Genomic DNA, 27007 nt, shown 5'->3' with positions numbered 1-27007 from the left:
TACTGTCATGGACAGATGCATCTGCAGCAGGCAGGTTGGTGAGGATAAGGTCAAGTATGTTTTTCCCTCTTGTCAGTTCCCTCACCACCTGCCGCAGACCCAGTCTAGCAGCTATGTCATTTAGGACTCAGCCAGCTCAGTCAGTAGTGGTGCTACCGAGACACTCTTGGTGATGGACATTGATGTCCTCCACCCAGAGTACATTCTGTGCCCTTGCCACCCTCATTGCTTCCTCCAAGTGGTGTTCAACATGGAGGAGCACTGATTCATCAGCTGAGGGAGGGTGGTACATGGTAATCAGCAGGAGGCTTCCTTGCCCATGTTTGACCTGATGCCATGAGACTTCATGGGGTCCAGAGTCAATGTTGAGGATTCCAAAGGCAACTCCTTTCCGACTGTATACCACTGTGCCAGCACCTCTGGTGGATCTGTCGCTAGGACTCCTGCAGCCAGGAGAGTAACTCCTGTCTCCTCAAAGTCTGTCCAGCATCTACAAGGCAGGAGTGTGATGGAATACTCCCCACTTGCCTGGATGAGTGCAGCACCCACATCACTCAAGAAGCTTGACATCAACCAGGACAAAGCAGCCTGCCTGAATGGCACCCCTTCCACAAACATTCACTCCCTCCATCACTTGACACACAATGGCAGCAGCATGTACCGTCTACAAGATGCACTGCAGCAAATTACCACGGCTCCTCAGGCAGTACCTTCCAAACCCAAGACTACTACCATCTAGAAGGACAATGGGCCAGCATTTATCTCCCTTCCCTAATCACCCTTGAGAGCTGAGTGGCTTACTAGTCCATTTAAGAGTCAACCACACTGCTGTGGGTCTGGAGCCACATGTAGGCCAGATCAGGTAAGGACAGCAGATTTCCTTCCCTAAATGACATTAGTGAACCAGCTGGGTTTTTCTGACAATCGACAATGGTTTCATGGTCATCATTAGACTTTTAATTTTTTTATTGGTTTCAAATTTCACCATCTGCCAGGGTGGAATTTGAACCCAGGACCCCATGGCCCTGGAACTCTGGATTACCAGTCCCACAACTATCCCACTGCACCACCACCTTCCCATACAAGGGAACCCACCACCTGGAAGCTCCCCTCCAAGCCACTCACCATCCTGACTTGGAAATATATCGCCATTCCTTGAGAAGGAAAGATGCTGAGAGGATGCTTCCCTTGGCTGGAGTATCTAGAATTGGGGTCTCCTAGTCTCAGAATAAGAGTTTGGCTATTTAGGACAAACAGGAAGAAATTTCCTCACTCAAAAGGTTGTGAATGTTTGAAATTCTCTACCCCAAAAAGCTGTTGTTCAGTCACTGAGTATATTCAAGATAACAGCTGATAGATTTTTGGGTACTAAAGGAATTGATAGATAAGTGCAGGAAGGTATAGCTAAACTGGGATATCAGCCATGATCTTGTTGAATAATGAAGCGGGCTTGATGGGCCTAATGGCCCACTCCAGCACTTTCTTATGTAATAACTTGGCCAAATGCCAATTTTTCATGTGTGAAACTAGACAGTGTCTAGGGGCAGCAATCTAGTCCTGGGGCCAGTTGTCTGGTCAGTAATTCTACCCTGAAAATTCAGCTTCTGACTGCTAATTAAAATGATATAATTTTAGTGAATACCCTTTGATGTAGATGTCACTGGATCGGTCTCCTGTCAGCGGATTCACATCATCTAGTGCCACATCATCTGTGTTCCAAATAATGACTCTTAGTTCATAACTAAAAGGTATAAGGATAAATATTGTCAGTAAGTAATAATAAAACAGTGCTGTAATTTATCAAAATTTGACATCAGTTGAATAATACTCCTCATTTCTAAAGCTGGATTAAAATATATTCAGAATTCCAATGCATGCATTTCACCTGGTTCCAATGCAAACTGGTGTATATGGGGCCAGGGAATGATAGTTCGCCCTAAGCAAAGACGATACAACAGAAGAGGCAGCTTAGCTAATGAAAGATCATCTGATTGCTTCATTGGAGCGCATTCAAACTTCCCTATTCACGTTGAATGGGTCACTGCACAGCAAACATGATGCTGAATATCCAGCTACAGTTAATACATGTGAGGTAGAAGAGGTCACTTTAAAATTGTATCTGACTTTTGTGGGATCCAGGGGTATAATTCCACTGGAGTGCAGCAGAGCAGCTCAACATTCCTGGCTATAGGGTATTCAGACAAGATAGAGAGGGGGAAACAAGAGGAGGGAAGATCGCAATATTGATCAAGGAATCAACTATAGCAGTGAGCAGGGATGATATCTTGGAAGGATCATCAAATAAGACCATTTGGGTAGAAGTAAAAAACACAAAAGGGGCAAACACGCTGTTGGGTGTGTACAATAGGCCCCCAAACAGTCAGGGAGAGATAGAGGATCAAATATGTAATCAAATTTCAGAGAAGTGTAAGAATAATGAAACAGTAATAGTCGGGGATTTTAACTACCCAAATATTAACTGGGATAGTTTGTGTGCAAGGTAGGGGAGGGAGCAAAATTCTTAACTTGCCTCCAGGAGAACTTTTTTAGCCAGAACGTAGAAAGCCCAACAAGGGAGGGGGCAGTTCTGAGCCTAAATTTCGGAAATGAGCCCAGGCAGGTGGAAGGCGTATCAGTACGGGAGCATTTTGGAGATAGTGACCATAACTCAGTTAGATTTAGGACAGTTATGGAAAAGGATAAGATTGGGCCGGGAATAAAAGTTCTAAACTGGGGAAAGGCTAATTTTACTAAGATGGGATACGATTTGGCCCAAGTGGACTGGGAGCAGCTACTTGCAGATAAAACTGTGTCAGAGCAGTGGGAGGCATTCAAGGAGGAAATAGCGAGAGTACAGGGCAAATATGTTCCCGTAAAGACAAAGCAGGGGAACCAAGTCCAGAAAACCCTGGATGTCAAGGGACATAAAAGTTAGGATTAAGAAAAAAAGAGAAACTTATGGCAGATACCGAGGGCTCAATACAGCAGAGTCCCTAGAGGAGTATAAAAAGTGCAGAGGTGATCTTAAAAAGGGAATTAGGAAAGCTAAGAGAGTATATGAGAAAGCACTGGTGGGTAGAATAAAGGAAAACCTAAAGGTTTTTTTTAACTATATAAAGAACAAGAGGATATCTAGGGAAAGATTGGGGCCAATTAGGGACCATAGAGGTAATGTGTGTGTGGACCCGGAAGATGTGGGTACAGTCCTCAATGAATACTTTGCGTCGATCTTCACCATGGAAAAGGACGACGCAGGTATAGACATCAGGATGGAGGGCTGTGAAATATCAGAGGAAATTAACAGAGAGAGAGGAGGTACGAGGAGGTTTAGCACTTAAAAGTGGATAAATCCACAGGCCCGGATGAGATGTATCCCAGGCTGTTGAGTGGGGCAAGGGAAGAGATATCAGGGGCCCTGGCAGTAATTTTCAAATCCTCTCTGACCACAGGTGAGGTGCCAGAGGACTGGAGGACTGCTAACATTGTCCCATTATTAAAAAAAGGGAGGAAGGGATAGACCAGGTAATTACAGACCAGTCAGTCTAACCTCGGTGGTGGGAAAGTTACCAGAAAGACTTCTGAGGGACAGAATATATCTGCGCTTGGAGAGACATGGATTAATCAGGGATAGTCAGCATGGATTTTTTAAGGGAAGATCGTGTTTGACAAATTGGATCAAATTTTTTGAGGAGGTAACCAGGAGTGTTGATGAGGGTAATGCATTTGATGTGGTCTACATGGACTTTAGCAAGGCTTTTGATAAGGTCCTTCATGGCAGACTGGTCAAGAAAGTAAGAGCCCATGGGATTCAAGGCAAAGTGGAATGTTGGATCCAAAATTGGCTGAGAGGCAGGAAGCATAGGGTGATGGTAGAGGGATGTTTCTGTGACTGGAAGTCTGTTTCAGTGAGGTTCCACTGGGCTCGGTGCTGGGGCCTTTGCTGTTTGTGGTGAACATAAATGATTTGGACTTAAATGCAGCGGGGGGTATTCGCAGATGACATGAAAATTGGTCGGGTGGTAAATAGTGAGGCGGAGAGCCGTAAACTACAGGAGGATATCAATGGACTGGTCAGGTGGCCAGAGCAGTGGCAAATGGAATTCAACCCGGAAAAGTGTGAGATAATGCACTTGGGGAGGGCTAACAAGGCAACGGATTACACTGTGAATGATAGGACCCTGGAAAGTACTGAAGATCAGAGGGACCTTGGTGTGCATATCCACAGGTCCCTGAAGGTAGCAGGGCAGGTAGAGGAGGTGGTTAAGAAGGGAAATGGGATACTTGCCTTTATTAGCTGAGGTATGGAATACAAGAGCAGGGAGGCAATGCTGGAACTGTATAAAACGCTGGTTAGGCCACAACTGGAGTACTGTGTGCAGTTTTGATCACCACATTATAGGAAGGATGTGATTGCACTAGAGAGGGTGCAGAGGAGATTTACCAGGATGCTGCCTGGGCTGGAGGGTCTGAGCTATGAGGATAGATTGGATAGGCTGGGGTTGTTTTCCTTGGAGCAGCGAAGGTTGAGAGGGGACCTGATAGAGGTGGATAAGATTATGAGGGACATAGAAAGGGTGGATAGGAAGGTACTTTTTCCATTAATAGAGGGGTCAATATCCAGGGGGCATAGAGGTTGAAGGCTAAGATGGGAGTTGAGGAGAAATGTTTTCACCCAGAGGGTGGTGGGAGTCTGGAACTCACTGCCTGAAAGGGTGGTTGATTCAGAAATTCTCGTCACATTTAAGAAGTATTTAGATATTCACTTGAATTGCCATAGTCTCCAGTGCTATGGGCCAAATGCTGGAAAATAGGATTAGTGAAGGCAGATCTTTGTTGACACGATGGGCCAAATGGCCTCCTTCTGTGCTGTAAATGTCTGAGTCTATGGGCACTGCTCTAGCACCTCCTGTTCTGATGACTGCCCCGAACTCTGAGCCCAAGGAACTTATCAGCATTACTAGAAGTCAGGAACTACATTTTCTGGCTGTTCTTGGGACTTTCATACGCCGACAGGTTGCTGGCCTTACATGTGCAGTTTGTGTTTTATCATTCCTCAGGCCAGGAAATGGCTGTATGTGCCTTCACCGGAGAAAAGGGACTAAAGAACTGAAACAGCGTGAAACTACAGATCAGGTGACCTGAACAGACATGCCATTATAGGCATGTCCCACAAAGCAGCACACAGCAAGGGGAACAGGGAAGGCCCCAGAAATAAAGTCCCAGTTAAGCGACAAAGATAGGGATCAAACATAGATCCCATTGAGTCAAGATAAATGACAGGAGCAGAGAAAAAGGATCCAAGTTAAAGGAAGAAATGTTGGGAGCAGATTTGAAGCAAAGTGGGCTTGAAAGAAGTTACGAGGATCTAAGGAGGCAGCCGAAGGTTGATGACTCCTTACAGTGGGTCTTTGGGGCCCTTGAATTCCAATGGATGCATTTCACCAGGTCCCAATGCAAACTCTCATATAGGAGGCTAGAGAATGATAATTTGCCTCAAGCAGAGGGAAGCAGTGGCGTAGCTGTAATGTCATTGGCCTGGTAATACAGAGGCCCGGGGTTCAAATCTCACCACAGCAACTGATAGAACTTAAATTACATTCATAAATCTGTAACTAAAAGCTAGTCTAATTGTTGTAAAAACCCAACTGATTTCCTTCCCTGAAGAACATATCAGCCATCCACGGGAGTTCCGCTTGATACGGCCAAAGATCTGACAGTGTGTTTAGAAGGTGAAGTTTGAGTGTATATGAAGACCCAGAGGAATTGCAGAAGGTGAAATTGTTCACCTCCAGGGTTTCAATGCTTTCTGTTTCCGGTACTGCCACATTGTGTGCCAGTTGTCAGCTGGTTAGTATCTACATATAGATACATTGAGAGCCCTCAAAGTGGCAGGTTAACAGCTAATGAAATAAAACAGCTTAAAATCCACTGGCCTACTCGGTACTCACTGCCAGCCTGAAGGGAGGAGAAAGGCCTCGGTCAGCATTGCTAACAGCTGCCCACAGGAAACCGGACAATTTCTAAAATCTCCAAACCCAAGAACTTGTTGAACATGTCATGGGAAAAAAAAAATAAACCTTCAGAACCGCCTAATAGCAGCACAATGACTGCAAAACAAAAAAGTATAACCTCCCTTTGTACAGAAAGTAAAGAATACTCAAGTCCTGTCACACTGAGTGACGATGGAGGGAGAGGGAGAGCTCCAGTGCCCTCACACTGAGTGACGATGGAGGGAGAGGGAGAGCTCCAGTGCCCTCACACTGAGTGACGATGGAGGGAGAGGGAGAGCTCCAGTGCCCTCACACTGAGTGACGATGGAGGGAGAGGGAGAGCTCCAGTGCCCTCACACTGAGTGACATTGGCGGGAGAGGGAGAGCTCCAGTGCCCTCCCACTGAGTAACGATGGAGGGAGAGGGAGAGCTCCAGTGCCCTCACACTGAGAGATGATGGAGGGAGAGGGAGAGCTCCAGTGCCCTCACACTGAGTGATGATGGACAGTCTCAGTAGCTTTTCACTTTTGTCACATCCAGGTGATTGAGAGTTTAGAATGAATGGTGTTTGTACCAAGCGACAGGCAAAAGATCCAGTGGAGTACACGTTTAAAATCTCTCAAAAACAATTGTGGAACACAACGTGTTGAAAGCTCACATCACTGTGTAACATGCCTCTGAAAAAGCAGAAGACACTCTTGGAAAAATTTGTGACGACCTGAATGCATCTTATCTAAAGGTGACTTGCACAGCTCTCCGCTCTGCACACTACCCAGGTCAAAACAACAGACCTTACTCTGATGAAGGGTCATATGGACTTGAAACGTTAACTGTGTTCCTCTCTGCAGACGCTGTCAGACCTACTGAGTTTTTCCAGGTATTTTTGTTTTTGTTCTCGGTTTCCAGCATCCACAGTATTTTGCTTTTACACCTAAGTCTCACCACTTCAGCTTGCTGCAGCTTCCCTGTGTGGATGGTGTTGACATAGGAATCGGGTTACATTACCGCTACAGTGCTGCAGAAATTACATAGCTACCCAGATGAGGAAGAAAACTTTCCAGCTATCAAAGTAATCAAGGGTAAAATGTCGATTCTTGTTTTTATTTATTTTTTATTCATTCAGGGGATGTGGCCTTCGCTGGCTGGGCCAGCATTTATTGCCCATTCCGAGTTTCCCTTGATGAATCTACAAGCCTAAGAAGCAAAACTGCTCTAGTCATCTACCTGACATGTGAAAGGGATAAGATGGATGATTCACTTTGTGTTTTTAGTTCTGATTGAATTTCCAGATCATAAAGCTGGCACAATAGTTAAATATCTTTTTGAATATCTTGTGAAACATGGTTTTGATGACTCTGACCTGAAGCAGCATCTTGTCATGTTTGCTGGTGACAGAGCGAGTGTCAGTGCTGGGCATCAAGCCAGGTGGAGCTCAGACCCATGGAGCAATACCCAGATATTATTATTTGGCATTTTCTGAACCATATATTAGAACTTGCAGTGGGTGACTCAGTGACAGGAGTTAGTGGAGTGAGCCATTTCCATTCCTTTATGGACAAATTATACTGTCTATAATAGATCACCTCTCAATCAGAGGTAACTGGTAGAATGCGTTGCTGAACTAGAACAACACATTCCAAAATCGGCTGCATTTTAAGCACCAGATGCGTTGCAAGTTCATTTCAAACAGTGTCAGCTATGTGCTGCAACAATGAAGCATTAGGTGCTCATTTTGAACTGGAATTGAAAATGAAACAAGGTGCGTGTTTGACAGGAAAACCTGTGTGACTCTGTTAAAGAGAATTTCCTTGAAACAATTTCTCTTAGACTTAGCTCTGATGTATGACACATTACATGAATTTGGCTGCTCTCTAGAGTGTTTGCAGAAATGAACTACAATGATCGTGTACCCAGACAAACTGATCCTTCACAACAAGTGCTTTTTTTGTGGACTGAGTGACGACATAAACTCTTGAGGCCAAAGCTGCAGTCACACAGGGAAAGTTTGGAACAGCCTCGTTAGGGAGCAACCAGTAAGATTATCAGCATTAATTACCAGCATTAATTACCAGCATTAGTTTTCAGTGGTTTCTTACCAGTCTTGTTAATAAGTTAGAAAATCAAATGTTTACAATCATGTCATTGAAAGACTCTTGTTCAGCCTCTGCAGCCCAGTCCAGTTATGCGTCTCTGATCAACCAGTTGCGCATTCTTGACAAAGACCACTGGTCAGCTGAAATGTCACCAGGTTATGGAGAATCAGCAATAGCTTCTCCCTGCATTTGGTTTAAGTAGTCATCTACTTCTGTAATTGATTGATGCATTCACAGATTATGCGGAGGAAGCTAGACAATTCCCTAGGATTTATGATCACTACTAAACTGTGCAATAGTAATTCCCAGCAGCACTCCCCAATGTAAACATGGATTCAATCAAATGAACTTAATTATAACACTAACTTGCTCCAGAATTCTCATAAGCCGAGAATCAGCACTTCCATTTGTCACAGGACATGATCCTCTCTGACGTATTGGGATCTAACAGCAAACATCACAACTTGCTGCAGCGATTGGCAGAGGACTCAAGGGCAAGACCAGCCTCTCCCTCTAACACATGGGTGGAACCTGACCCAGTGTGGAAATTATTGTGAAGAGTTGGCTGCAGAAATTCAAGAAGTGTCATAGTATGAAGTTTTTGAAAGTTTGTGGTGATAAAACCTCTGCAGACCATGACACCACTGGAAATTTATTGCTGAATTTGCTATGCTAATTTCAGACCTAAACCATTCGCCTGAACAAATTAACCATGCTGACAAAACAAGTGTGTAGGGGCAGGATGGCCCTAGGACAATGCTAGCAATGCTGAGGAGAGGGCACCAATGGGTGTTAAGGATGTTAAGGGTAGATTGACTGTCCTTGTTTGTGCCAATGCAGCTGGCACACACAGATGGAAATTGGCTGTAATCAGGAAGAGCAAAGGTTCCAGCAGTTTCAAGGGTACTTGGACATCATCTTTTCACTGCTATGCCAATAAGAGAGCCTGGGTAACCAGGGACATGTTTTCTGATAGAAGCAAAATAGTGCAGATGCTGGAAATCTGAAATAAAAACAAACAAAAACCAGAAACAGAAGAGTCATACAGACTCGAAACGTTAACTCTGTTTCTCTCTCCACAGATGCTATCAGACCTGCTGAGTTCTTCCAGTGTTTTTCTGTTTTTATTACATGTTTTCTGATTGTTTTCACAACTGCTTTTTATCAGAGGCATGAGCACATGTCGGCTAGCTAGACTTGAAGAAAACTGTAAAATCATGTTGCTCCTGGATAATTTTAAGCACATTCCCCTGCTGAACTGTTGGTGAAGAACAAAGTTTTCGCTGTTAACTTCACCCCAACGTAACGTCATTAATTCAGCCAATGGATCAAGGCAATTTTTGGTTCGTGAAATGTAAATATAAAAACTCCAACTTGAATAGAATGTTTGGTGCTGCAAACAGAGGCTTGAGGGCAGAAAACTTCCAAAAGGAGTTTACAGTTAAAGATGCCATCCACGCATCTGCTAATGTCCTGGTGCTTTGTTGGCCAATGGCTGACACAAACTTTGGTCCCACTGTAATGCTCACTGAAGACAATAATATTGATGAAGACTTTGAAGGTTTTCGTGTGAACAAGGGGAAAAAAAATCTGGTAGACCAGCTCCTTGAGCATGCAAAATGGATATGAATGGAATGTGTGAATATGCTGGAGGCTGAAGATATCGAGGAAGTGTTTAACATTGATAACAACACTCCCATCCAGCATTCTTTGACTGATGGGGACATTGCAGAAATGATGTTAACTTGATAGAAACAGTGATGACGAAGATGACATAGTGAATCTGATAGAGAAAGTGCCCTTTGACAATATTATCAAGATGTGTGACAGGTTGATAGATGCACTTAAGCAACACGAGTATATAAGTGAGCAAGAAATAATGTCAGTATATAAAATAAAAGACAAACTTTTATGAAACAAAAAACAATGTTAATAAGGCAGATGAAGCTGGAAGAAATATTCGAGAATGCCTCCCAGCAGAGTACATCGACACTCTGGACCGCCTCCTACAAGCAGAACTGACGATGGTGCCACAGGTGGGAACTTATTACAGGAACCCCGCATTTATTATTCAGTGATACATTTTACTTTTCTAACCATTTTATTCACTTTAGACTATAGCTAGTCTTGGCTTAGGCTATTGTAATGTAAGTAGGCCAAATCCTATATTGGTAGCCAAAACCTAAATTATCTGAAATTTAATAGGCCCTGAGGATTTTGAATACTCAACCTGTAAAATGTTGCATAATGAAACTCTAGCTACACTAAAGACTAATGATTCAAAATACCATACGGCTCACAATAAAATACCTACCGCTTACTGGCCCTAATAATTTTCACTTTAAAGAGCATAGTTCTACTGATTTTTGGGGACTCAAATGATTATTACATAGGAAAACAATGTAATAGTGGATTTAGAAATGATATGGTCAACACATTTTCATTGAGGTCAGACGCCTCAAAATTTGGCATTACACACCTGGTCACAATTTGGAAAACTGCATGATCTCACTATTTTGGAAAATATATTCCATAGTAAAAGGGATAAAGAGAAGGGTACACAGTTATTATGGAAGGTGCAGAGAAGGATATTCAGTTATTGGGGTACAGCGAAGGGCCTCACAATTGACTCCAAAAGTCAAGCGAATGGCTTTATTGGAGAGTCCGGCTGGCCTAGGGCAGAATTTTATATTCCCCCACTGGGTGGGTTTGCAGCTTGTGGGGGGAACCCATAAAATTCCTCGGATGACTTTCCCACTGGCATCCCACCCACAGCGACCTCTCCGCAATTTTACAGTGGAACAGGTCAGCCCTCCTAGGCTAGCCCTCCTGCCGTTGACCCAGTTGAGGCCTTAAGTGGAAATTAATGATGACTTAAGGGAAATTTCCCACCCAGCCTCCATTTTCAGGCTGGCAGGACAAGTTCAGCAGCAGGGGGAATTCCGGAAAGTGACCCTGCCCTGGCCTTGGGTAGGAAGTAGGGAGGGTGCCTCCATCTACAACCTCCTTTCGATATCTGGTGTCCTGCCCACAAGGTCTGGCCCCTGCAGGTGCTCTTTTCTCCCGGCCTCTCCACAAACACCCCCACCCCCTCATCAATCCAACCGCCATGCTTCACTACCTGCTCTGAGACCCCCACATTTACCTGGTCCTGGACTCCTGGCACTTAGACTGTGGGGACTGCTTGCAATCCCAGTCCTGTCCACTGCAGCTTCGGGAGCTGCAGAGACTCAACAGCCGCCGGCGAATCAAATTGGCTGGCAGATCTCTGAGGTAGAACTCTTTCCTGAGGGAGAGGTGGAAGTCCCATCTCCAGACGATTACCACTCGGAGCATTAAATGACTGGGGGGCAGCCAGTATCGGGGCAATGCATTCTCCACTGACTCTTCAGGCAGCAGGCCAGCAAACACCACCATCCTGCAAATCCTAGCTTAGATATTTACTCTCTTGAAAATAGTAGACAGTTAGGCGATACGATAGAAGTGTTTAAAATTAAGAAAGGTTTGAATAAATTGGATCCCAGTCACACTTTTTTTCCTTAAGTACAAAGATGGATATTTAAAATTCATGAATATAACTAAGTAGGAAATGCAGGAAAATTTGTTAAAATTGTGGTGAGCACATGGAACAGATTGTCATTACAGAATGGTCAGGATGGGGTGATAGTGGCAGTGGGCATGGAACAAGAAACATTAATGGATTTGGAGAAGGAACTGAGGTCTTCCTTACAAATTGTTTTCAGAAATACATTACAGAAGCAGTAGATTAGCAACAATGCAACATGCCGTGGATTTGTAAGACATAAATCTCTACCCAGGATGAAATGTGGAATCCAGTTGGCAGTGCTGTCATGCAGGGAGCGACATCAATGGACAGAGATTGAGGAGGGTCAACCACTTGCTCAGTACATAAATGTATTTGACAAGGGTACAAACCAAAGTAAAAATAGCAGAACATGGAACTTAGAGCAGAGAGAGAGAGTGCATTCATGGGTACAATATAAAGTTATCTCTGAAATAATTAATCTTAGTTCTGTTTACCATTTTAGTAATTTCTTACCTGATTGGCTGACGGGGTTTAATATTGACTGGTGGAGGTGCGGGTAAGTCAACAGGGAACATGTCGACCCACATGTGAACTTGGCCCTTGGGAAATAAAGATAGTGAGAATTGTTAGTCTGGGTGTGCCCCTTTGAAACTGCTTTGTTTGTTCCTCCTAAACTCAAATATTCCACCAATATATTTCTCCCTGCACCTCCACTCTTCACAGCAGACCTAGAGAGTCATTTTTCAGGTCCATGATACTCCTTATATCTTTCAGTCTTTCCTTCTGCTGACAACTGGCAGCTTTTTTAAAACCAAGTTTGGTATTACATAAAACAAACTCTTGATTTCCTTTCTGTTTCCTGTTGTCACTTAGCGGGTTGTTGTGATCTGGAAGGCGCTGCCTGAAAGGGTGGTGGAAGCAGATTCAATAGTAACTTTAAACCAGAACTGGATAAATACTTGAAAAGGAGAAATTGTCAGGGTTAAGGGGGTGGAGGATGGTGGGGGGGGGGGAGTGGGGCTAATTAGACAGTTCTTCCAAAGAGCCAGCACAGGCATAATTGGCCAAAATAGCTCCTTTGATGTTGTACCATTCTATGAAGAACATTCTATGAAGAAACAATTGAACCATTTGCAATCTTTAGGAACGGTGTCAGGGTCTGTTTAACAGAGACTGCTGGCAACTGGGCATTCCAGGAACTTCCAAATGTTTATTAACTATTTACAAGTATGTACAGGGGCAGATAAGCACGAGGATCCTTCCAGGACACTCTGGGTTTCAGTGACATATGATATGACATCACTGATTATGTATATTAGCTATTAGCATAATAGCTATTAACCCTTGATACTATTTCTCTCCCCCCTACCAACTCTTGCATTCTACTCATTAAACTACTCATTAACTATTTACACATCCTACTCCCAGCACCCCCATACCCACTCCCCACCCCCGCCAACCCCCCCAACTGCCCAGTCACTGTCACCATCCCTGACTCATTGAGAAAGGCACCTGCAATTTGACTAATCTGCAGGATGGTGTTCTTGTTAGTTAGGAGCACAATGTTCTTGTGGAGGGGCCTGGGAATTATCCAGTAAGTTGTCTGGGTTGCCCCCTTGGTCATCTGGACAGTCAATCCAATCCTGTAGAGGCTGTCCACTGCTGGACACCAGCACGGGTCTTATCCACTGGAGGACACCATGGTCAGGAGTGTGGATGAATGGATGACTCAAAACCTGGCTGGGCTGCTTTTGGTCTCAAACCCAGACAGACTGTGCTGGTGCAAGTGCTGGTAAATCCTATGCTTTGTACGTTGTACATCAGGGCCTGGTGTGCCCAGTAGTGGTCCTTTTTTTCTCACATCTTTTCAATTTCTGTCGCCTTGAGCCATTGTTGAAGGATATGTGGGAGACTGGGAAGCTGTGTGTATAATCTGCCAGCCATTAAGAGTTCTGATGGAGCCAGACTGTTCTGCAATGATATAGATCGGTAACTCAGTAAGGCCAGGTTGACATTGATATTTTTCTTCAACAAGGATTTGACAGTATTCACCATTTACCTGGGGCCACCTGGGTGAGCTGCTGATGTAGACAAAGTCATACACATCCGTGAAGTGCTAGATGCAGTCATTGGTGAAGTGCAGACCATCATCAGAGACAACCAGGCCCAGGATGCCATGTGTGGCAAAAGTTGCTTTGAGCATGGTAATAACCGCACCGAGGTGGGCCCGTGCCGCTGTGTAGTTCTTGACCCACTGAGAGTAATAATACACGCTGATGAGAAAGGATCTATCCTCAAAAACAAAGAGCTCCATCCCGAGGCACCCACATGGTCAGAATGGGAAGGAGAACATCATCAGCTTCTTGGGGTCTTGTCTATGGATGGCACAAATAGTACAATTGGAAATCATGTCTTCAATAGCTTTGGAGATGCCCAGCCACCAGACTGAATTGCGGGCACGAGGCTTGCACTTAGTTGTCCCTGGTGCAACTGTTGGAGAATGTCTAGCCTAAGGCCTCTGAGAATGACAATTCAGTTATTATCGAATAACAAGTCATCTATGAGACTGAGGTGAGGGTGCTGTTTGAAGCAAGGGTTCATAATACAATTGCTAGGAATATACACAGGCCATTTAGAAGTACAGTTACTCCTGTATCTGTGCAAACTCTGCACCAGCTTTCTGGGCTGCTCAAATTGTTTCTAGTTTCTGGCTGGATGCCAGAAGACAAGGAGACATTCAGCTGCACCTCCCCAGCAAAAGTGTATATCATTGTGAAACAAAAACAAAAATTGCTGGAAAAACTCAGCAGGTCTGACAGCATCTGTGGAGAGGAGCACAGAGTTAACGTTTCAAGTCTGTATGACTCTTCTTCAGAACTGAAGAAAAATAGAAATGTGGTGAAATAAATACTGTTTAAGGGGGGTGGGACAGGTGGAGCTGGATAGAGGGCCAGTGATAGGTGGAAGCAAAGGAGAGATTGCGAAAAATATCATAGATAAAAGGACAACGAGGTGTTGACGGTGGTGATATTAGCTTAAGGAGGTGCTAATGGTGACATTAAGGGTAGAAAGCAGGATGAGCAAGGTACAGATAGCCCTAGTGGGGGGAGGGGATCGAAATAGGCTAAAAGGTGGAGATAAAACAATGGATGGAAATAAGTTTTAAAAAATAACAATAATAAAAATAGGCGGGAAGAAAAAATATATATAAAAAGCTATAAAAATAGATATTTGAAAAAAGGGGATCAAAAAGGGGTTGGGGATGGAGGAGAGAGTTCATGATCTAAAATTGTTGAATTCAATATTCAGTCCGGAAGGCTGTAAAGTGCCTAGTCGGAAGATGAGGTGCTGTTCTTCCAGTTTGCGTGGAGCTTCACTGGAACATTGCAGCAGGCCAAGGACGGACATGTGGGCATGAGAGCAGGGTGGAGTGTTGAAATGGCAAGTGACAGGGAGGTCTGGGTCATGCTTACGGACAGACTGAAGGTGTTCCACAAAGCGGTCATCCAGTCTGCATTTGGTCTCTCCAATGTAGAGGAAACCGCATTGGGAGCAGTGAATGCAGTAGACTAAATTGAGGAAAGTGCAAGTGAAATGCTGCTTCACTTGAAAGGAGTGTTTGGGCCCTTGGATGGTGAGGAAAGGGGAAGTAAAGGGGCAGGTGTTGCACCTTCTGCAATTGCATGGGAATGTGCCATGGGATGGGGATGAGGTGTAGAGGGTGATGGAGGAGTGGACCAAGGTGTCCCAGAGGGAACGATCCCTGCGGAATACCGATGGGGGGCTGAAGGGGAGATGTGTTTGGTGGTGGCATCGTGCTGGAGTTGGTGGAAATGGTGGAGGATGATCCTTTGAATGCGGAGACTGGTGGGGTAATAAGTGAGGACAAGGGGGACCCTATCGTGGTTCTGGGAGGGAGAGGAAGGTGTGAGGGCGGATGCGCGGGAGATGGGCCGGACACGGTTGAGGGCCCTGTCAATGACTGTGGGTGGAAAACCCTGGTGAAGGAAGACATGTCAGAGGAACTGTTTTTGAAAGTGGCATCATCAGAACAGAAGGAACTGAGAGAATGGGATGGAGTCCTTACAGGAAGCGGGGTGTGAGGAGCTGTAGTCGAGGTAGCTGTGGGAGTCGGTAGGCTTGTAATGAATATTGGTGGACAGTCTATCACCAGAAATTGCGACAGAGAGGTCAAGGAAGGGAAGTGTCAGAGATGGACCATGTGAAATGATGGAGGGGTGGGTATTGGAAGCAAAATTAATAAATTCTTCCAGGTCCAGACGAGAGCATGAAGCAGCACCGAAACAGTCTTTGATGTACCGGAGAAAGAGTTGTGGAAGGGGGCTGGAGTAGGACCGGAACAAGGAATGTTCCACATACCCCATAAAGAGACAGGCATAACTGGGGCCCATGCGGGTACCCAAAGCCACACCTTTTATTTGGAGGAAGTGAGACAAGTTTAAGGAGAAATTGTTCAATGAGAGAAAGTCAGCCAGACGGAGGAGAGTAGTGGTGGATGGGGATTGTTCGGGCCTCTGTTCGAGGAAGAAGCAGAGAGCCCTCAGACCATCCTGGTGGGGGATGGAGGTGTAGAGGGATTGGACGTCCATGGTGAAGAGGAGGCGGTTAGGGCCAGGGAACTGGAAATTGTTGATATGATGTAGGGCATCAGGGGAATCACGGATGTAGGTGGGAAGGGACTGGACAAGGGGAGAGAGAATGGAGTCAAGATAGCAAGAAATGAGGAACAGGCTGACACGATGGGTCTACCGGGACAGTCCTGTTTGTGGCTTTTGGGGGGGAGGTAGAAGAGGGCCATCTGAGGTTGGGAGACAATGAGGTTGAAAGCTGTGGAGGGAAGATCTTGTATATCATTGTGTGCTGGTTTCTTCACGGGCCTACAGGACAATGCATCAGCTGTGGTCTGCTAGTTATCCTGGATGTAATTCTGTTTTGGCATCAGATCTCTTGAGATGTAATCAAAAGCTTTGAATGCAGGATATCATCTTCATCAATTCTTTGGTGTTAAGCAGGGTGACTAAAGGCTTTTGATCAGCCTGAGTAGTAAATTTAAGTCCCAGGACATAATCCAAAAACTTTTCACAAGCCCATGTAGCGTCAGGGCCTCTTTTTCCAATGACCGCATACCACTGCTCTGTTTCTGTCAGTGCCTTGGAAGCATAATATACCGATCTGTGAGAGCCATCTCGCTGAAATTTGAACAATCCAGCCAATGGGCAATGTGTCATCCGCAACTATGGTGGATAGGTCTGGCTTGCAATGGGCAAGTATTTCCCAAGACATGAATATGTCCTTGATCGTGTCAAACGCCTTCTGCTGTTGTTTGTCCCAGTACCAGGCTTGGCCCTGTTTCAGGAGTTGTAGTAATGGTTCACTGATGTGTGCAAGGTTGGGCAGGAACTTACCCAGCCGCTTAACCATACCTGTTAAACATTGAGGCTCTGTAATGTTAAGGGCTGGTGGGAAATTCTTGATGGCTACGGTTTTCTGAGGATCTGCTTGGATGCCAGATGTGTGAACAATATGGCCTAAGAAGTTGATGTTGGGTTTACAGAACTCGCATTTATGATTAAGTGTAAGGTCCGCAGCTTGTCAACATTGTAACACTGTTCGCACTCAAAGTGATGGATCCACGAAATAGAATATCGTCCATATGGCAGATAACTCCATCCAGCCTTTCCAAAATGCCAGTCATGGTATGTTGAAAGGTCTCGGGTACTGAGGCAATTCCGAATGGTAGATGGTTAACGCAATGTAGGCCAAAAGGCAAGATAAATACAGTTAACAATTTTGACTCCTTAACTTACAAATGCTGCCAGAAGCTGCTATTGGTATCTAGTTTAGTGAAAATGGAGCAACTTGCGAGCTGTGCCACACTTTTATTGACAAATGCCATGGGGTAGACCTCTCTCTCCATGGCCTTGCTCAAATGCATGAGGTCCACACAAATACAGAGTGAGCCACTAGATTTGGGTGCAAGGACCATCCCAGAGTACCAAGTGGCTTGTGTTACCAATGATATCATTCCCTGGTGTAACATGAAGTCAATCGCTTGCCTCACCTTTTTCAAGAGAGGATGGTGGATGTTTTGTGTGGTAAATAATCACACGGGCTTGGCATCTGGCTTTAAAGTGATGTGAATAGCCATATGGACTTTCCCAGACCCGTAAGTAGTTTCAGAAACTCCCCCTGGAATTTATCCACTTTGTCCTGCTTCTTCAGCTCTTCTACCTTGTCAAGAGTAGGCTCTCTGGCTCGGTAATGAGCACTTCTGATTTGGGATAACAGAGAATTTCTGTATATAGTGAAGTGTGGCAGTCACCTGTCCCTGCACTTTGAGTGCCTCAAGATCATGTAGTCGAGTCGTAGATGGTTGGAGAAATTCATGCTTCAGCCACTGTACCTGCATCAGATAGAATGGACACTCCTGCACCTGTGTCCAACTTTAAAATTGGTTTTGTGGCCAACGACTATGATCTCCACACTCCAAAAGGTCTCCTTGGATTTTGCAACTTCATCCAAGAAAGGCACTTTGCGTTTCTCTGTATCTTCTATTTCCTGCATCTTCTACTTCCTGGATACTGCTTGTTCTGATCAGTCTGCCTTTAAATTTTATAGTAGGAAGCTTTCTGTTACAGCATACTGCTTTAAAATGGCCCTGTCTCCTGCATGTAGGCAGGGTCATTCTTCACAACTATGGGGTTTTTTGATGCCACAACAGGAGCACCAGATAATGGCATCGGCCACCCTCTCCTCATTCTGGGTCTGCTTTTCAGTGGGTGCACTGGTACCTCTATTGCTCACAAATTGGACTGAGTCAGAAGTCTGACTCTCCACCACCCCAGCTTAATACTCCGTTCTGTCCCTGCACCACATTTCGCTAATTAAAATGCCTTGGACAGAATCATAGAAAGTTTAAGCCACAGAAAGAGGCCACTTGGCCCATCGTGTCTGCACCGGCCAAACAATGAGCCTAATACAACTGCAGGTTATGGCACTCGTGGTGCATACACAGACACCTCTTAAATTAGTTGGGGGTTTCTGTCTCTAATGCCCTTTTCAGGCACTGAGTTCCAGACCCCCACAACCCTCTGGGTAAAACATTTTTCCTCATCTTCCCTCTAATCTTTCTACCAATCACTTTAAATCTATGCCCCCCAGTCACTGACCTCTCTGCTAAAGTAAATAAGCCCTTCCCATGCACTCTATCCACGTCCCTCACAATTTTGTACATCTCAATCTCCCCTCAGCCTCCTCCATTCCAAGGAGAACAACCCCAGCCTATCCAACTTTTCCTCATAGCTGCAATTTTCAAGTCCTGGGTGGCAACATCCTTGTAAATCTCCTCTGTCCCTTCTCTAATGCAATTACATCATTTATGTAATGAGGTGACCAGAACTGCACACAATACTCAAGTTGTGGTTTAACTAATGTTTTATATAGTTCCAGCATAACCCCCCTGCTCTTATATTCTGTACCATGGATAATAAATGAAAGGATTCCATATGCCTTCTTAACCACCTTATCACCCTGCCCTGCTGCCTTCAAGGGTCTGTGGACATTTACTTCCTCTACACCTCTCAGTATCCTCCCATTTATTGTGTAACCTTTGCCTTGTTTGACCTCCCCAAATGCATCACCTCATACTTCTCTGGGTTGAATTCCATTTGCCACTTTTCTGTCCACCTGACCAATCCATTGATATCTTCCTGCAGTCTACAGCAATCCTCCTCACTGTCAGCTACACAGCTAATTTTTGTGTCGTCTACAAACTTCTTGATCATTCCCCCTACATTTATGTCCAAATCATTAATATATACCACAAAGAGCAGGGGACCTAGTACTGAGCCCTGTGGAACACCACAGAAAACAGCCTTCCAGTCACAAAAACACCCATCAAAATTACCCTTTGTTTCCTGCCACTGAGCCAATTTTGTATCCAGTTTGTTACATTCCCCTGGATCCCATGGGCTTTTATTTTTTTAACCAGTCTGCTGTATTGGACCTTGTCGAAAGCCTTGCTAAAATCCATGTAGACCACATCAACTGCAGTACCCTTATCAATCCTCCTTGTTACATCCTCAAAAAATTTAATCTAATTAGTCAGCACGACCTTCCCTTAACAAATCCATGCTGACTGTCCTTGATTAATCCATACCTTTCCAAGTGGCAGTTTATCCTGTCCCTCAGAATTGATTCCAATACTTTGCCCACTACTGAGGTCAGACTTGTTCCATCTCTTGCTCCCCTTTAAACAAAGCTACAACATTAGTAGATCTCCAATCCTCTGGCACCTCACCTGTATCCAGTGAGGATTGGAAAATGATGGTCACACCCTCTGCAATTTCCTCCCTGGCTTCTTTTAACAGCCTGGAGTACATTTCATCTGGTCTAGTGATTTATTCACTTTCGAGGAGGCTAATCCCCTTAATACTTCCTCTCTCCCTCTGTTTATCATATCCAATATTTCACACTCCTCCTCCTTAACTACAATGTCTGCATTATCCCCCTTCTTTGTGAAGACAGACACAAAGTATTCATTAAGAACCATACCCATATCCTCCACCTCCACACATAGGTTACCTTCTGGTCTTTTCTGGGCCCTACTCTTTCCTTAGTTATCCTCTTACTCTTAATATATTGATAAAACATCTTTGTGTTCACCTTGATTTTGCTTTCCAATATTCTTTCATGTCCTCTCTTTGATTTCATCCCTCCACTTTTGAAACTCCTCTCAGCTTTCTGTAGTATTGAGTTCTCGGTGTCTGACATAAACTTTCCTTTTCTGCCTTATCTCACCCTGTAAGCTCCTTGACATCCAGATTTGGCCATCCCACCCTTTTTCCTTTGTGGGAACATGTTTACTCTGAAGCCTTTGAATTTCCCCTTTCAATGCCTCCCACTGCTCTGACACCGATTTACCTTCAAGTAGCTGTTTCCAGTCCACTTTTGCTAAATCACTCTTCAGCTTAGTAAAATTGCCTTTCCCTCAATTTAGAACTTTAACTCCCGTTTTATCTTTATCCTTTTCCATAATTATATTAAAACTAACTGAATTATGATCACTAATACCAAAATGCTCTCCCACCTTCTACCTGCCCAGCTTCATTTCCTAAAACTAAGTCCAGAACTGCACCCTTTCTTGTTGGACTTGCTACATACTAGCTGAAAAAGTTCCCCTGAATGCAGATTAAGGATTCTGTTCCCTCCATTCCTTTCACACTAAAACTATCACAGTTAATACTGGGGTAGTTAAAATCCCCTATGATTCTCAGAGTTTTGTGCCCTCAGCTCATCTGCTTTATTTACCACACTTCTTGCATTGAACTATATATCCTTTAGCACTGCCAAACTCTTATTTTATTTTCTATCTTACGTTTCCTCTGCCTTTCAGATTTTTTGACTCACTGATTTTCTGCCGTCCACTACCATTTCTGATTTTTCCCTATCTGAGTCTACCCTCAGGTTCCCATCCCCCTGCCAAATTAGTTTATACCCTCCCCAACAGCCCTAGCAAACCTCCCAGCAAGGATATTAGTCCCGATCCCACTGAGGTGCAAACTGTCCAGCTTGTACAGATCCCACCTCCCCCAGAGCTGGTCCCTATATCCCAGGAATCTGAATCCCTCCCTCCTACACCATCTCTCCAGTCACACATTCGTCAGCTCTAACCTCCTATTTCCATGCTCACTAGCAAGTGGCACTGGTAGTAATCCGGAGATTACCACCACTGAGGTCCTGCTTTTTAGTGTCCTACCAAGCTCCCTAAAGTCTAATTTCAGGACCTTTTCCCTCTTTCTACCTATGTCGTCGGAATCAATGTGGACCATGACCTCTGGTTGTTCACCCTCCCCCTTAAGAATGTCTTGTAGCTGCTCTGTGATTTCCTTGACCCTGGCACCAGAGGCAATATACCATCCTGGAGTCTATGGTCACAGAAACACCTGTCTCTTCCCCTAGCTATTGAATCCACTACCATTATTCCTCTTCCACTCTTCTTCCTTTCCACCCCTGCAGCTGAGCCACCTATGGTGCCTCAAACTTGGCTCTTGCCGAACTCCCCTGAGGAACCATCACCCTCACCCATGTCCGAAATGAAAACCGGTTCATGAGAGAGAGAGATTCAGAGCACTCCTGTGCTACCAGCCTGGTCATCCTAGATTTTCTGGTGGTCACCCGTTCCCTCTTTGCCTGCATGCTCCAAACCTGCGGTGTGACCACCTCTAGAAACATAGTCCTTAGTGTTGCGGATGTGCCAGTGACTCCAGTCATCACTCGAGTTCCGAAACCTGGAGCTCAAATTTCTGCATCTGGTGACACTTTCCGCACATGTGCTTGCCTAGGCCATGTGAAGTGTTTGTGACTCCCCACATGCCACAGGATGGGCATTCTTCGTGGCTGAGCTCCCTGCCACACCTTAAGCTTACTTATTGGGGATCAGAAAGTAAAAAAGATTTACTCACCAATCAGCTCCTTCTCTTGTTCCAACTACTGGAGACTGATTAAAAAAAGCATCAGATGGGATACGTCTTTTTCCCTCTGCACCAAATTCCCACATGAACCAAATTCCCAGATCCACGCTCTATCTACGTTTTACTGAGGTGTAGTCTCCTGTATCCTTGAGCACCCCTTATTGTAATGTTAGCTTTTCTCTGGACTACAGAAAGTCAGACAAGCCTTCATCAAGGACATACACCGCAATATGGTTTCGGATGAGATCCTCCTTTAGAATCCCATACCCGTAACTATCAGCTAAACGATACAGCACATTAATGCAAAAAAATCAATACTTTCTGCGGATTCCTGAAAGCATCTATTAAACCTTGCCTGGTATACAGTAATGCTCCTCTGAAGACTTAAATATGAATTGAAGGCCTTAATAACCTCTTCATAGGTTGCTGTATCCTCATTAACATCCTGTCTTACTAAAATGTCATCTGCACTGCTACCAATAGAATAGAGGAGTCTGCTAACCTGATCTTTAACAGGCTTCTGAGCTAACCCTGAAGTAGTCCTCTATCTGCTGAATCTGCAAAGCCAGTTTTTCCCAGTGCAAAATAGTTTGTAGAGATAGGATTTTTTTCCATTAATATCCGTTACTTTAATCGACTGTGTGGAGCTTTTCTTTCTAATTCATTGCTGTAGTCTTTCCCTCACTAATATATTCTTGATGGCTTTCACTTTCCTGCCACTGGCAGTTTCGTTGGGGATCCCTGTGATTCAGTTAGTTTACCGTTACCACCACGGAGAAATGGGCCCAGAGTGGTTTAACCAGACTACTGGAAATAAGGTCTCCAGGAACTTCTGAACATTCTTACGTATATACAACAATGTACAGGGACAGCTAAGCACTAACCTCCTTCCAGAGGCTTCTCCCTCGGAGTTCGAGAGATAAATGATCTGACATCACTGATGATGCATATTAGCTATTAGCATAATAGCTATTAACTCTTTTTAACTACATAAACTTTCCAAACCACAGCAATCAGCAAAATATATTCAAATTTGACAAATGTACTTTATATATCACTAAAAGTACTGATCATTGAAATTTTTATTTTAAACAATATTTACTTTTCAGTATGTTCCCTACACCAAGTCCTCTTGATGAAGGAATGATGGAACTCATAGACTGTTCTTGAATACTGTCACTATCACTCTCCTTAATGCTGCTCTTCACTAGTGTTAGAGTCTCATGCTCCAGTAAAGGTCAGTTCCTCCTTCTGTTCCTCTGTTTGACTGGCCTTACAAAGGATCCCACTAAAATGTATGGTCAATTTATCGAAGGGCAGATCCTGTTACCACATATTTAAGTGATAGACCAGAGGGCTGGATTTTCATCTTTGAGGCAGGAGTCAGGGGCTGGGCCATTCCCTGATGTCACAATCTCACCTCCTGACTGGCAGTGCTGACCCATGCTATCTTCATGGGTGGGTGGGGGAGATGAACTGGAGTCAAGATCATCATCTTCTGCAGCAAGCCCTAGGTGGAGAATGAGGTTGGCAGATGCCATGGCAGCCAGATTATAAGGCTGTTCACTGGGACATCGGCCCAATTCTGGAGATAGATGACTCTCCCATATCCTCCTACACACTCCATATTCCCTGCTCCTTCATCCCCGTACACCCATACCTCCTACTCCCTATACAATCCTCTGCCCATACCCCATCACCCCATAAACCCCTCAAACCCTCGCTCCCATATCCACTCACCCAGTATCCACTAAATACAGAACTCACAAACCCTATAACAGTGGAAGTCTTTGAGAAGCTCATTAATCTATCAAAATAAACAAACAGTAATTCAAAATCCTCTTAAATAAATCTTTATCCTCTTAGGTGCACATAAATCTGTCAAAATAACCAAGCTTACAGTCTATTGACAGCTGTGTCAACAACTCCTGAATAGCTGAATCCATTGTTAGGTTGTAACTCAGCCAAGCATTCATAACAAAATTCTATTCAGCAAGTATCAACAAAGCCTCCAGACCTGAATACATTAAAACCTTGAAGTCAGCCAGAAGCTCAGCTATCTCCCCAAGCTTTAGGACAATCAGATTGATGGTTGAACTGAACTTCAACGAAAACATGAAAGCAAAATGAATAATTGAGACAGTCAAATCTAATGTCAATATTGTGCAATGCAGAATATCAAGTGGATAATGTACTCTAATGCAACTATAGACTTTCCCACTTCACAATGCTGTTCAATTTAATTGTCACTTATCTTTTCAATACTAAGCCCTATCATCAATCACTGTATTAACAATATGTACAAGTTATGATACAGCATTTCATTATAACATGTAAAGTTTGCAACACCATTTGAACTTACCTGCCATACAGTTCTGTCATGAAGCTATTAATGTATATAATATTACTGTAAAATGTTTTTCTTTTAAAATAAAGGCTTAGTCTATGGATGTGTCTTAATTGGATTAAAGCCAGATAGTCTGGGTGCTTTGATGTGTACTAGTTTTGATATGTAAGCGAGGTAGAGTGCATTTGCATGTGTTGAATAGAGCATTCAAGAAGTGGGGTGAAATTTGGCTCCTAGTTAGCAGAGACCAAGTAATAGTACTAATAAAATTGGTACTATGAAAGGGGTTTTATTGCTAGAAGAGGTGGAGTTCAAAGAGGCTGGTGATACATTGAGAATTTACATTCAATGAGCTGTGCTAGGTATAACAGACAGCAGTTTAGTATGTGCGGGCAGAGGCAATGTAAAATGTTATTTTTTTTATTCATTGGTGGGTTGTAGGCATCACTGGCTAGACCAGCATTTGTTGCCCATCCCTAATTGCCTTTGTTCGGAGGCATTTTTTTTTAAAGAGTCAACCACATTGCTGTGGGTCTGGAGTCACATGCAGTCCAGACCAGGTAAGGATAGCAGATTTCTTTCCCTAAAAGATATTAGTGAACCAGATGGGTTTTTACAACAATTGACAATGGTTTCATGGTCATTATTAGACATTTAATTCAGATTTTTTTTTATTGAATTCAAATTCCACCATCTGCCGTGACGGGATTTGAACCTGGGTCCCCAGAGCATTACTCTGGGTCTCTGGATTACTAGTCTAGTGACAATATCACTACACCATCACCTCCCCAAAGCAGTTGTAAGCCTCCAACTTTCTCCACAGGAACCAAAGTAAAAAGAACCTCATTTTGAATTCGTAAAGTGAAAATGCTTTGCCTGGTGTTTGGTTAAGTTTATGGGTTGCTGTTGCCTTAATGGAGATTAGTTTGGGGGTTTATTAAAAGTAATTTATAGCCATGTGTATATATTTAACTTGTGCAAATTAATAAAATGTTTCCTTTAGTTTAATATAAAACCTCTCGAGAACTGGTGGTCTGATTCCTGAATTTAGAGTTACATCTCAAACATAACACTTAAAATTATAGGTTATGACAGTTGTTTAAAGTTTCTCTCTGGGATTTTTAAATAACTCAGCTTTACCAACTGCTGGGTCATAACAGTTCCCAATCCCAAACCAGGGACCCCCTGGTTTGCAGTAGCTTTGAGCTAGTTTGAACCTTGTCACTTTCACAAGCCAGCCCGATGACATGAAAATTACAGGGGGCCTGAAATATACACTTCTGCAATGGAACAGGCAACATCAGGACAGCTGGCTGCTGGCTTGTGACACACCCACTTATCAGGTGCTGATAAAAATTTCCAGCGACGGGAATGGGGACAGGAATCCAGGAATCGGGTTCCGTTCAACATTTTGAAAGCCTGCCTGACGCAGGTCAGCCCAGCATCAGGAAGGGAAAATCCAGGCCCGAAACTCTCTTCTAAAGCAACCTGGATCATGTGAATACATAGCAGTCGAGACTGGAATTCAACTCCATTCTCCACTGTTGGGAGTTACTGTAACTCTCAGGCAGTGTGCGGTTAGCAAATAACACTAACAATTTAATTAATGATCCACTAGTGCAATATTAATATAATGGCATAGGAGAATTTTTGTCTCTATTTCTCTCTCACCTGAACTTTGCCCCCAGCTTGATTAACAGTGGGCATTACCCAGAAATCACCATTGAAACCATCATTCCATTCTCTACTGGTTCAGCAGCAACACTTAACAAAGTCACTTCTTCATTTTGTCAGGTGACCAGTGTGAACCAGCATCTGCTTCTTGCCAGACTAACATTATTTAATAGTTGACTCCAAGGAAATTAGCAACTGGGCGTTAGAGGGTGAGGGCTGCCACCCCTGTGAATAAGTTCAAAGGAAGCACGTAACCTTGCTGCCTGTTAGGATCTCAAAATAAATACATCTGGAATAGTCTCAATCCAGTTTACCTTTGACATCCCTGGACTGTCACATTCCTGAAGAGTCCGTATTTCTATGTGTTCAGGTACCAGTTTGACACCATATTCTGGCATTTCTTCCCAGTGCTTTAACACATACAGAGCCTTCTGTTCATCAGTCATCATGGGACTTATTCCTTTCTTGTTAGCCCCTAGAATTTAAGAGCAATTGTTAGATAGAGGATATTCAGTAATTCTCAACCCTCTGTAAGCCAAAAACTCCAAGAGATATGCAGTACCCCAGGGTCTGAGGAGGCTAACTCAGCACCTCTTGCACAGTCAACACTTCCCTGACACTCAGCCATTCTCTCCAGTTCCAATCCCCTCCTAGCACCAACATTCTTGTTTCTCTCAGCATTGCAGTCAGTAATCCCTTGACCAGTCTTACCCTGTTACTCTTTAATTCTAATATGTTCTACACTCCATTAACCTTCTCCTTACTGTGTTAAAGACTCACATTAATTTGGTTTTTACTTTTTGAGAGCTACATTGTTTATCTTTTCTACCATTGTCGCCAGTTCTGCCAATGCTAGTCCAGGC

At 43.9% G+C, this 27007-nt stretch overlaps 1 protein-coding gene across 3 annotated transcripts in view; it reads right to left on the bottom strand.

Moving 5' to 3' along the window:
- The window catches only part of fer1l4 (fer-1 like family member 4), a 351889-nt gene that overhangs the window by 35500 nt on the left and 289382 nt on the right, over window positions 1-27007 (bottom strand). For all 3 annotated transcript variants that reach the window (XM_041204900.1, XM_041204899.1, XM_041204901.1), the window contains 3 exons: window positions 26459-26619; window positions 12144-12229; window positions 1643-1741 (listed from right to left, as the gene is read on the bottom strand). In XM_041204900.1, coding sequence (XP_041060834.1) covers window positions 1643-1741; window positions 12144-12229; window positions 26459-26619 — 346 coding nt within the window. The remainder of the gene's footprint in view (window positions 1-1642; window positions 1742-12143; window positions 12230-26458; window positions 26620-27007) is intronic.

Source organism: Carcharodon carcharias, chromosome 14 (assembly GCF_017639515.1).
Source record: "Carcharodon carcharias isolate sCarCar2 chromosome 14, sCarCar2.pri, whole genome shotgun sequence".
Classification (NCBI taxonomy): domain Eukaryota; kingdom Metazoa; phylum Chordata; class Chondrichthyes; order Lamniformes; family Lamnidae; genus Carcharodon; species Carcharodon carcharias.
The sequence above is the reverse complement of the archived record's forward strand: the minus strand, read 5'-3'. Positions and strand labels throughout refer to the sequence as shown.